General features: G+C 41.8%; 1 protein-coding gene across 1 annotated transcript; it reads left to right on the top strand.

Annotated features, from left to right (window-relative positions):
* Window positions 1-248: 248 nt before the first annotated feature.
* LOC307169449 (uncharacterized protein) lies at window positions 249-3,650 on the top strand. Its single transcript, XM_079890067.1, has 4 exons — window positions 249-409; window positions 620-710; window positions 789-981; window positions 1,408-3,650. Exons 1-4 carry the CDS (start codon window positions 381-383, stop codon window positions 1,413-1,415), a joined length of 321 nt encoding a protein of 106 aa, XP_079746193.1. The 5' UTR covers window positions 249-380; the 3' UTR covers window positions 1,416-3,650.
* The last annotated feature ends 8,803 nt before the right edge of the window (window positions 3,651-12,453 follow it).

Here is a 12,453-nt window from a genome sequence, read left to right as displayed (position 1 = left end):
TTTTATTGCGTTGTAAAGATATTAATTTCAATATGGTGATAAAGTGAGACTGATTAATCGTAGGCTATCATTAAAATCTCACTCCAACCAGTTAACGTTACAATCCTTTGTGAATAGACAAATGTATTATGCTATCATTGAAGCTCAACAATTAAAATATAAGTAAAAACTTAATAAAAAAAACAAACAAACATTTATAACAATGGAATAAACAAAACTGCACTGAATGTGTCTTTGTTTGTTTTTAGGAGAGCGTCAGTCCCTAATTGACTTGAGAAGAAAAATTGAAAATGGCTGTGACTTTGACAGTATACCCCTCTTTGCATCAGAGGAAGCGTTAGGAAAGGGTAGAAGAGAGAAAGTAAAAAGGTCCTCAACAGATGTTGGCGAGACTTCATTTCTGGACCTGGTAAATGGATAACATCTCATTCACATTCCTCCTCAAATGTCAACCTGATTTTAGATAGTATTTAAATGAGATAAAGAAATCCAGTTACATGTAGGCCTAAAGTCCTGTATATTTCATACATATATTAAATGTTACGCTGTAGACAAGCATTTATGTTTAATAGTTTAATTTTTCTGGGATACTTTTTTATTGTGTGATTTCTATTTTCAGGAAAATGCACCGTAACAAAAAAAAAAAGACCAAAAAGATCATTCAACAGAAGATTATGGCTGCGGTGAAGCAAAGCTGCACTCAAATAAAGGTGAGCAGGAAGCTACGTTATCTTTTATAAACTATAACGTTACAGCTAGAATACATAATAACGGATATTGTACTTCAGGAACCAAGACCGGCTGTGGGAGTGCTGAAGGATTCAAGTGTACCAAGTCCTTTGTCTCCTCAGACATGTAAGAGGTCAGACATGGCTGAAGAGATCAACGAGTTAAAACATGAAATTAAAGAGCTTAAAGAAGATTTAAAATATGAGCGGCGCTTCAGGATAAAAGCAGAGAGAGAGCTGAGGGAGTGGAAAGGTAATGAAATCTAGCTATAGCACAGCAATTGTGTTTCAGTTCTCAACTTGTGAACTATCTTCTTCAGTATATATTATACCATGTTCTTCTTGAATACTCGATTCTGATTGGCTGGAAGTTGTGCATTAAACAATGAATGCACAGGTTACAAGTCAGTTGAATCACTGTTCTAAATTAATGTGCTGCTTTTATTGTAGGACACACACATACAGACACACACACAGGCAGTCACTTGCAGACAGAGATCTTGCAGCGCTCTCACACGCAGAAATATTACATTTCTAATATATGTAATTGTTTAATATCAAAAGTAACCGAAAAGTAACCTGGTCTGTCCTGTCTGTCGGCGCGTTGTCAGTCTCCTCTCTGCTCCGCGATGTGTTTTTCAGAAAAGAAAACAATCTGTTCTCTGCTGTTCCTCACTAGGTAGTTGATTACATCCATTTGGGAGAGGGGGTGCGGATCAAGAGAAGCCAGTTGGATAGGATCAACACCCAAGATTTTAAAAAATTTACCAGCGAGCTTTTCCTTGTAACCTTTGGGCGAGAAACTCTTGCCACTCACTCTCTAAATGGAAGAAAGGCACCCAATGCAGAGACCAGCAAGGGGGCACTGCCAGCTCACACAGTGTCCGTCTTAATAGGGAACTCCTCATCTATTTCTACAGACTAGCTCTGCTGTGAAAGGGAATTTGGGATTTTTATCAGTTGCTTTATTATTTTTTATTTGTCAAACAATTTAGTTTGTTTCAGTCCATGTATATAATTAGTTGTTTATAGTTTGTGTGATTAGGGGAAGTGACTCAATTAGGGTCAACCGATCTAATTTTTAAGTATCTTCGAATTGTTACATTAATAGCTTTCAGAATTAGGTGAGTATTAAATCAAGATTTATCTCCCATTTAAATAGCATGTGATCTTTTGTCATCAAATGATAATTAAAAGACTTATTTATGTGCAAATTTAAAAACTCTGGAGTGGAATTAAAACACCTTTTATACTCAAATGTTCTTAAGCCCCCTATGCCTTTTACATTTAAATTCTTAACATTTCAGAAAATCCCTTTAAACTCACTGGAAACTCTTTTACATTTAAAAATACAATATTGTATTGTTGGAAACTTTTTCTTCGTTGAAGCAAGAAACCAGGAGACGTTTGGGATCACGATCAAGAAGTTATTCTTTATTGAGGACTTCGCGTTGACGTGGCTGCAGTTCTTCCAAAGTCTAATCTAACATAACTTTACATGGTATCTTATAGGCATTTTTAGGAGGAGGGACTTTTGGGGGTGGAGACCTTCCCTTTACAAAGTATGCAAATACAATATAGGCGTCAGCTCGTTACCAGAATTTCCGCAGCTCTGTTCTCATCAGCGTAACAGTGATCCAATCAGCCTGACTAGATCACCCATATATACATTAACATTATCATAGAGACAAAAGCACAGCTGTACATTGAGCCCAATGGTCAGGAAATGCATAAAGACAAAGGGTGAGAGTCTCAGCAATTAACCCATTTAGAGAACAGGACCGGCAGGAATCTCTTGATACAATCATCATAACAGCTGCTAAACTTTCCCAGTTTATATTGGAATCTAAATTAAAAACTCAAATGCTAAAATCAGTATTCTTCACCGTGATGTTTATGTAAGGAAGCATATTTGAAAGAGATTCTTAAATTTGTAATCCTTCAGTATCTTAAGTCAACAATGTCAAGATACAGTATGACTCTTGGGAAAGCAAAATATATGAAACTATGGGATATATAATCCATTATTACATAAGTGAATAAAATTATAAATCGTCATACTCTTAATACTTATAACCACAAATAAGTATTATTACTATTGTTACGATTATCAATGAGACGATATAACACATTATAAGGTTGTTTATAAGGCATTATGCATGCATTATAATACAATAAAAATACCCTTGTAATGCATTATAAATACAGGCTTCATAAAAAAGTGTTATGCTATGTCTTCATAATGTGTAATGCATTAAAACACATGACAAACAACCAATTTCAGATGTAACAACCAATCTGCAAATATAATGCATTTTAACTTTAGTAACAATTATTTATGAAAAGATACAATGCAATATAATGTGCATTATTAACACCTTAATTGTATTTTACATAAATGCTTTAAGAAGTAAAGTGTTACCTTAACTTATTTTACTTGAAATGTTCATAGCCATTAATGCTGACCAATATGCCATTACAAATGAATTGGGAACAGTATGAATACTTACCCCAAACATTTGGTGACACCACAATGCAAGATTCAGTTTAAGCATACTATATGCCTGTGTTGTAGACTGTAACTGAAACTTGAGAGTTTTTCTGAATCTTTTTTTCTTTTCTTTTTCAGACTATATCCAAAAGAAATTCAGTGTGTCTTCATCTGATGTAAAGGCAGTCATAAGAACCAAGCTTAACAATGAGGACAAGCTATTCAAAAAACGAAACCTTCCTGAGTAATGGAAATAGACTATAAAGTGTTTATTTGCAAATGATTCATTTATTCATTTATTTCCTACCTCTCAGCCGGTTATTTAAAGTTTAAATTAAAATAAAAAACACATGCATTGTTACATTGCAGTTTCACTGTTGTTTTGTACATAAATTCATATATGTGTGAAAATAAAACATAATTTTCTGGATAATCCAGTTGTATCTGTACAGAATTTTATTAGTACTTGTAGTTTAGTTGTATTCTGTATTTTAGTACTACTGCAGTTGTATTTTAGTAATACTTCAATTGTATTTTAGTAATACTTCCGCTGTACTGCATCTGTATCGCAGTATTATTTTACTAGTACTTTAGATGTATTGGAGCAGTAAAACTGCAGTTGTATTTTAGTAATACTTCAGACATCTTTTTTTTACAGTAATACTGCAATATTGCAGTTTTTTCGTGTCCAAAAAACTACATTTTTCTACATGTAAAAAAAACTGTAGTATTACTTCTAAAAATCTGCAGTCATTTTTTGTAAGGGCATCACTTGTGGCTAAAAATACAAAAAGGAATGATATCAGCATCTAAGCCTGTCTTCCTCTGTGCAGTTTACATTCCACCCCTCGAGTCTCCGTATTTCCAAGAGGAAACTTTCCAAAACATAGAGAGAGAAATCAGCCATTTCCAGGCCCAGGGAAATGTGCTGCTTATGGGTGACTTACAGCTCTTGGGAACAGCACTGTAGACTATACCATCACAGATCTCGACCTTTCCTCTCTGAGAGCATTCACAGTCAAACCCCTGAAACCTTTCTCAGACCACAGCCAAATCATCCTCTATATAAAGCAATCTGAAACATCACCCAAACCAATTAGGACCCCATATCAAATAATGTCTTTCAAATGGACTGAAAGCAGTGCCAGTAATTACAGCACTGCAGTCGAATCCTCAGAAATACAGTCCCTCATACATTCATTCCAAATACAGGAATACCCTAAAAAACAATTCGGCATCAATCAGGAAGTACAAGACCTAAACAACATATTCTACAAAACAGCACAAAAAAGTAATTTGGCAATTGTTAAACCAAAGAAAAAATATTTAGAGACTGACAAATGGTTTGATTTGGACTGTAAGGCTCTGAGAAAAAACCTCAGAAATTTATCAAACCAAAAACACAGACAACCAGATAATCCGGACCTCCGCCTTCTTTACTGTGAGGCACTAAAACAGTATAAAGCCACACTCCGGCGGAAAAAAGCACAGTTTTTGCAAAGCCAGTTTGAAGAAATTGAAAAATCTATAAACTCCCACAAATTTTGGGATAAATGAAAATTGTTATACAAACCAAATCAAGAAGTTCTGGCAATCCAAGACGGGCAGAAGTGGAAGAACCACTTCCAAGAATTATACAGCCCAACTGAAATTCAAAATTATAATCAAAATGAAATAATTAATAAACTAGACAATTTGGAAAGATCAATTAAAGCAAATCAAAACCCTTTCGATTTCCCCATAACAATGAAAGAATTGGAAGAAAAATTAGGAGTCCTTGAGTCCAAGAAATCCTGTGGTGTAGACAGCATCCTGAACGAGACTTCACAGGACACCCCTCGTGTGTCATAATCCACACTGGGACCAATGACCTTCACTCGCTGCGCAACAACACTGCTGATGCGGTCAGAAAAATGGCAGAAATCACCAGCAAAAAGTTCCCAGAATCCCGGATCATTATCTCCACACTTCTCCCACGACATGACACACCACCACACATCATCCACAACATCAACACTGAAATCTCCCGTAGATGTTCTGCACTGCCAAACGTGCACCTAGTCCACCACCACCACATCGGCCTCCAGCACCTGTACGACGGACTCCACCTGCACAGAGATGCAGTGCGCATCTTTGCAAGGACCCTTAAAGATGCAGCCCTGGGCCGCACCCCATCATCACGAGACATCTGCTTCCGACTCCAGAACACTACCGGCCCGTTCACCCCTACAAGCCCAGACACAACCCCCCGACCCCGGCGAGGAATCACCCCTACATGCCCAGACACAACCCCCCGACCCCGGCGAGGAATCACCCCTACATGCCCAGACACAACCCCCCGACCCCAGCGAGGAATCACCGCTTCATGCCCAGACACAACCCTCCGACCCCGGCGAGGAATCACCGCTTCATGCCCAGACACAACCCCCCGACCCCGACGAGGAATCACCCCTACATGCCCAGACACAACCCCCCGACCCCGGCGAGGAATCACCGCTTCATGCCCAGACACAACCCCCAGACCCCGGCGAGGAATCACCCCTACATGCCCAGACACAACCCCCCGACCCCGGCGAGGAATCACCCCTACAAGCCCAGACACAACCCCCCGACCCCGACGAGGAATCACCGCTTCATGCCCAGACACAACCCCCAGACCCCGGCGAGGAATCACCCCTACATGCCCAGACACAACCCCCCGACCCCGGCGAGGAATCACCCCTACAAGCCCAGACACAACCCCCAGACCCCGGCGAGGAATCACCCCTACATGCCCAGACACAACCCCCCGACCCCGGCGAGGAATCACCCCTACATGCCCAGACACAACCCCTCGACCCCGGCGAGGAATCACCCCTACATGCCCAGACACAACCCCCCGACCCCGGCGAGGAATCACCCCTACATGCCCAGACACAACCCCTCGACCCCGGCGAGGAATCACCCCTACAAGCCCAGACACAACCCCTCGACCCCGACGAGGAATCACCGCTTCATGCCCAGACACAACCCCCCGACCCCGGCGAGGAATCACCCCTACATGCCCAGACACAACCCCTCGACCCCGGCGAGGAATCACCCCTACATGCCCAGACACAACCCCCCGACCCCAACGAGGAATCACCCCTACATGCCCAGACACAACCCCCCGACCCCAGCGAGGAATCACCCCTACATGCCCAGACACAACCCCCCGACCCCAGCGAGGAATCACCCCTACATGCCCAGACACAACCCCCCGACCCCGGCGAGGAATCACCCCTACATGCCCAGACACAACCCCCCGACCCCGGCGAGGAGAGACGTCGACTAGACGAGCTTCTCACATCATCCTCCACATCCACACCCACCTATGGCTCACTACATTGCAGTCACCAACTCCACGTCCACCTGCTGGCCATCAAGTCCCCATTAGCAAGAAGAAACCAAGAAACCCCCCACACCCGGATAAACCCCTCCATCCGAGAGCACAGAGCTACGCTGAAGCTTTAGCCCGGCCCCCCGCTCCACCCTCCAGCTCCAGCTCAACGCCTGCCAGCAAGCTGAGCCAGATCCGAGAGATGCTGCACACACTGTGCAACCAGCTCCTGAACAGATAAGAACACACACAGTGCTCTACTGAGAAAAAAGAAAAAACAAAGAAAAAGTGCACTAATGTAAAATGTTCCACATGTATGTTTTCACATGTAGCTTCACCTTATCTTCTCTCTGTCTCACCAAATAGGTTTTTCTTTTAGAATACAAATGCGTTCATTTCAAATAAGTTGCTGGAATATTCAGGGTCTTCACTCTTCAACATTTGGTTCTAAAAGCACAGACCCAGAATTTCTAAAAAATATAGAAGATGTTGATATTTTAATCCTCACTGAAACCTGGTGTCGAAATGATGCGCTCACCTACTGTCCCTCAGGCTATTATGAAGTTATTGTGCCCTCAGTCAAACTAAGTACAGTCCATTGTGGACGAGACTCGGGAGGAATCCTGGTGTGGTACAGGGAGGATCTGGCCAAACACATTTCCACCATTACAGTTGGGAAATTTCATTGCTGGTTAAAATTAAACTAAATTGGCATTTCAGCTACAGACACATATCTCTGTGCCATCTACATTCCCCCAGCGGAGTCCCCTTACCATGATGAGGAATACCTCAACAACATCCACACAGAAATCAGCCGTTTCCAGGCCCAGGGAAACGTGCTGCTGTGTGGAGACTTTAATGCCAGAACTGGATCTGAACCTGATGTCATAGATCCAAAGGGCAATGAATATGTGTTTGGCCAAAACCCCCCGAGTCTCACAAGAAAACTTCCACCGAGAAACAACCTTGACCAAACAGTGACTAGAACCGGTAGAGAGTTGGTGCAGCTCTGCCGAGCCTCAGGCCTGTACATACTGAACGGCCGGATCAGAGGGGACTCTTTAGGGAGGTTCACGTGTTGTTCAGGTCTTGGAGCTAGTGTAGTTGACTATGCCATCACTGACATGGACCCTTCCTCCTTCAATGCATTCACTGTCAAACAGCAAACTCCGCTTTCTGACCATAACCAAACTAACATCTATATCAAAGCACATCACACACCAGAACAACACAAGCCGGAAACCTGCCAAATGTATCCGGTCCAGCAGAGGTACAGATGAGCTCCAGACAGCGCAGACAAATTTGTGCAAAGCCCTCAGTTCTGAAGAACTAAAAAATCTAATAAATACATTTATTAATAAGAAATTCAAAACAACTAAAGATGGTGTTAATTCGGCTACAAACGAAATAAATGACATATTTAAAAAACCAGCACATAAAAGTGAATTGAAAAAGAAAGGCAAAAAATACACTAAAAATACTCCAAAAGATGAAAAATGGTTTGACTCAGAATGCAAAACATTAAGAAAACAACTTAGAAAATTATCAAATCTGAAACATAAAGAACCAAACAACACTGAGATAAGAACTGAATACTTTTCTAAACTAAAAATATATAAAGACACAATTAGAGTGAAAAAGCAACACCATCTGACCAAAAGTATAGAAGAATTAGAGCATTCAATAAATCAGAATCAGTTCTGGGATATGTGGAACAATCTGAGCACAACGAAACCACAAGACCTGCCAATACAAGATGGAGAAATTTGGACAAATCATTTTGAAAACTTGTATAAAGAAATCCCATCAAACCAACTTAATGATAATTATAATCTGATCAAACAAAATCTACAAACTCTTGAAGAGACAATTAAAAATAATCTAAATCCACTTGACTTCCCAATTACACATGAAGAATTGACAAACAAACTCAAAAGCCAAAAAGGAAAGAAATCTTGTGGTCCTGACAGTGTTAGTTAGATCTTTAATGTCATTGCATGGGCTCTCTTAATGGTGCGGGTGGTGTTCAGGCTCCAGGTCCTCAGTGATGTTTACTCACAGAAACTTAAAACTTGAGACTCTCTATAGCGTTAATACACAGACCATTGTGGGATGTTTTTTTTTTACTTCTGAAATCTATTATGATTTCTTTTGGGGTTTTTTGTGTAAAAAATGAGCATATAATCTCTGACGGATGGGGCCGGAGTCGCCGGAGTCACCGGGTGCTCGTCCCAAACAACAGTCCTTTAGACTGAACATATAGTCTCTGACGGGATGGGGCCGGAGCCACAGAGTCCACGTCCCAAACAACAGTCCCTTTAGACTGAGCATATAATCTCTGACGGGATGGGGCCGGAATCACCGGGTGCTCGTCCCAAACAACAGTCCCTTAGACTGAGTGTATAATCTCTGACGGGATGGGGCCGGAATCACCGGGTGCTCGTCCCAAACAACAGTCCCTTAGACTGAGTGTATAATCTCTGACGGGATGGGGCCGGAGTCACCGGGTGCTCGTCCCAAACAACAGTCCCTTAGACTGAGTGTATAATCTCTGACGGGATGGGGCCGGAGTCACCGGGTGCTCGTCCCAAACAACAGTCCCTTAGACTGAGCGTATAATCTCTGACGGGATGGGGCCAGAGTCACCGGGTGCTCGTCCCAAACAACAGTCCCTTAGACTGAGCGTATAATCTCTGACGGGATGGGGCCGGAGTCACCGGGTGCACGTCCCAAACAACAGTCCCTTAGACTGAGCGTATAATCTCTGACGGGATGGGGCCGGAGTCACCGGGTGCTCGTCCCAAACAACAGTCCCTTAGACTGAGCGTATAATCTCTGACGGGATGGGGCCGGAGTCACCGGGTGCTCGTCCCAAACAACAGTCCCTTTAGACTGAGCGTATAATCTCTGACGGGATGGGGCCGGAGTCACCGGGTGCTCGTCCCAAACAACAGTCCCTTTAGACTGAGCGTATAATCTCTGACGGGATGGGGCCGGAGTCACCGGGTGCTCGTCCCAAACAACAGTCCCTTAGACTGAGCGTATAATCTCTGACGGGATGGGGCCGGAGTCACCGGGTGCTCGTCCCAAACAACAGTCCCTTAGACTGAGCGTATAATCTCTGACGGGATGGGGCCGGAGTCACCGGGTGCTCGTCCCAAACAACAGTCCCTTTAGACTGAGCGTATAATCTCTGACGGGATGGGGCCGGAGTCACCGGGTGCTCGTCCCAAAGAACAGTCCCTTAGACTGAGCGTATAATCTCTGACGGGATGGGGCCGGAGTCACCGGGTGCTCGTCCCAAACAACAGTCCCTTAGACTGAGCGTATAATCTCAGACGGGATGGGGCCGGAATCACCGGGTGCTCGTCCCAAACAACAGTCCCTTAGACTGAGCGTATAATCTCTGACGGGATGGGGCCGGAGTCACCGGGTGCTCGTCCCAAACAACAGTCCCTTAGACTGAGCGTATAATCTCTGACGGGATGGGGCCGGAGTCACCGGGTGCTCGTCCCAAACAACAGTCCCTTAGACTGTTTTTACTAATTTTTGTAGCTTTAATAAGCATCAGTATATATTTAATTCATACAGTGAAAACTAAGCAGTGTTTTGTTTTTACATTTGATTATTCAGTTTCTGTTGTTAAATAAACCTAATGTAGGCCTTCCTGAAACTCTAAACCCTGTGGTTTACACTGATGTTAAAATAACACTTCTTACGCTACAGTAAAACACTGCTGTGCACTTTCAGAAACTGTAGGGATGTTTTCTTGTCACAAAAAGAATGTGAAACACGTATGTAGGTTATATAATTTAAAATATATTTTAAAGATAATTTAAGTTTATTGTACACACTTTAAGCATTATTGCATATCGCATTTTTCTTCAATATTGTGCAGCCCTAAATTCACTGAAATGTAAAGGTTGGCAAAAAGTGGCCATGTTGCTTGATTGGTAAAATCTTCATTCAGATTTTTGCATTGGTGAAAACACTAAACTTAACAAAACTTAACTGGTGTGTCACTAATTTCACCTTAACAGTGACCTAATCAAATATTGAGTAATGTAATGTACAGTAAATTAATGTATGATGGTCAATACTTCACCAATTTGTTGCTTGACTCTTTGTAAGGTATGAAACAAGGTGTTTGTACCCTGGAGTCAGTGGTGAAGCTGATGACTCTCGGAATGTAGACGAGAACCCTTGTTAGGGGTCCAGTTCTTTCGCTTCATGTGGAGCATCCACTGGTCCAGCCTGAGATGATCTGTATCCCCTAGAGCAGGGGTCGGCAATTAACTTTGGCCGCGGGCCAATTTTTCTTTTAGCCAGTAGATGGCGGGCCAGCTACACGGAGTAGCCCTATATGGGTACAAATTAAATACTCTTAACTATTAATTATTATACTCTTAACGTCTACATTGCATATCAATGAAATCATTTTAAACAGATCAAGTACTATTGTGTTAACATATTACAGCTATTTTAATAAAGGTGTGAATAGCAATGCCTAATTTGCTTACAGTCCGACTTTTGAACTTTATTCCTTTTTTATTATTATTATTTATTCGGGACACACACATACACACCTATGGTTTAAGGAGGTCTGCGCGGGACTGTTTTTTTTTTCTCTTCTTTTCGTCCCGCTCCCACAAGGTTCAATTCAGCAATTAAAATACACTCTGTGTTCACCCGCATTATTTCCCGACCTGACGAGTCCGCAAAATTTAGATCTAGTTTCCAGAATCTCACATTCAAATGTCTCTAACAGAAATTTGAGAGATTAAGTAGCAGCCTATAACAATTATAAATGCTTTGTGTTCGTGTCAACATAAAATATTATTTTAACATTGTAGGCTACTGTCAGCAGAGTAAAAAATGTCACAGAAAAAAATAATGAAATATTTAACATAAATTAAATAGGACAAAGCCTATCACTAAAATTGTTAAGCAACATAAACGAAAACCATATTGCCCTACTGACAAATGAAGCATGCTATTTTCTGCCAACTATTTCAAACATCCTTGCAAAAAAATAATGTTGTTTATTATTTATTAACAATGGTTTCAGTACCAAACAGCCTGGTGGTCAGAATGAAGTGCGGATACGCTGTCAAAAGATGTCGGGAGTGGGCTATTGTCAGTCAGACCGCCCGCTCCGTCCAAAGTAGGCTACAGAGTTCCGACCGCTACCGTCTTTATATTTTAAAATTGAATCCCGCGCCGCATGATTCATGCGCGTTTTACACAGTATGCGGCGGTGAAATCGCCGCGCGGCTACGGCTTTTCTCAAGTAGCCTAGTGGAAGAGTTTTGTGCAGCATTTAGTGCAAATATTTTTTATCAGGTAGGCTAATACATTATTTATCAGTGTGTTATAGGCTACCCGAGTAAATAATAAGTAACGAATGATACACGGAGCCTATTTGTAAACCGTTATTGTAAAATAAAAATAAGCTGAAAAAAAAAAAAAAAAACGGACTTCCAAAATAATCCGGCGGGCCAGAAAATATTGCTGGCGGGCCAGTTTTGGCCCGCGGGCCGCCTATTGCCGACCCCTGGTGTAGAGGAAAACTTTACACAAACAGATAGTTACCTCCTTCACAGACTACTTTACATGCAAACAATAGAACTTAAATTACTACAGTGTCCAAAAGGTCGTAATAAATGTATTTTAGCTTAAGATTTTGTGGCGGGTATCACAGTTCTCATTCGGTTTCGTTGTACTGTCTATTGAGTAATTACAGGCTTATTTCCTACACATATCTTTGAGGACATGTCAAAAAATACTTCCAGTCTGTGTTAAATGTTACGCTATTTATGAAATGCAGGCGTAACATTATATGACAACGTTTCAGACGTTTTGTACAGTCTATGCAT

The sequence above is a fragment of the Squalius cephalus genome, assembly GCF_949319135.1.
Source record: "Squalius cephalus genome assembly, chromosome: 1".
Lineage (NCBI taxonomy): Eukaryota > Metazoa > Chordata > Actinopteri > Cypriniformes > Leuciscidae > Squalius > Squalius cephalus.
The sequence above is the reverse complement of the archived record's forward strand: the minus strand, read 5'-3'. Positions and strand labels throughout refer to the sequence as shown.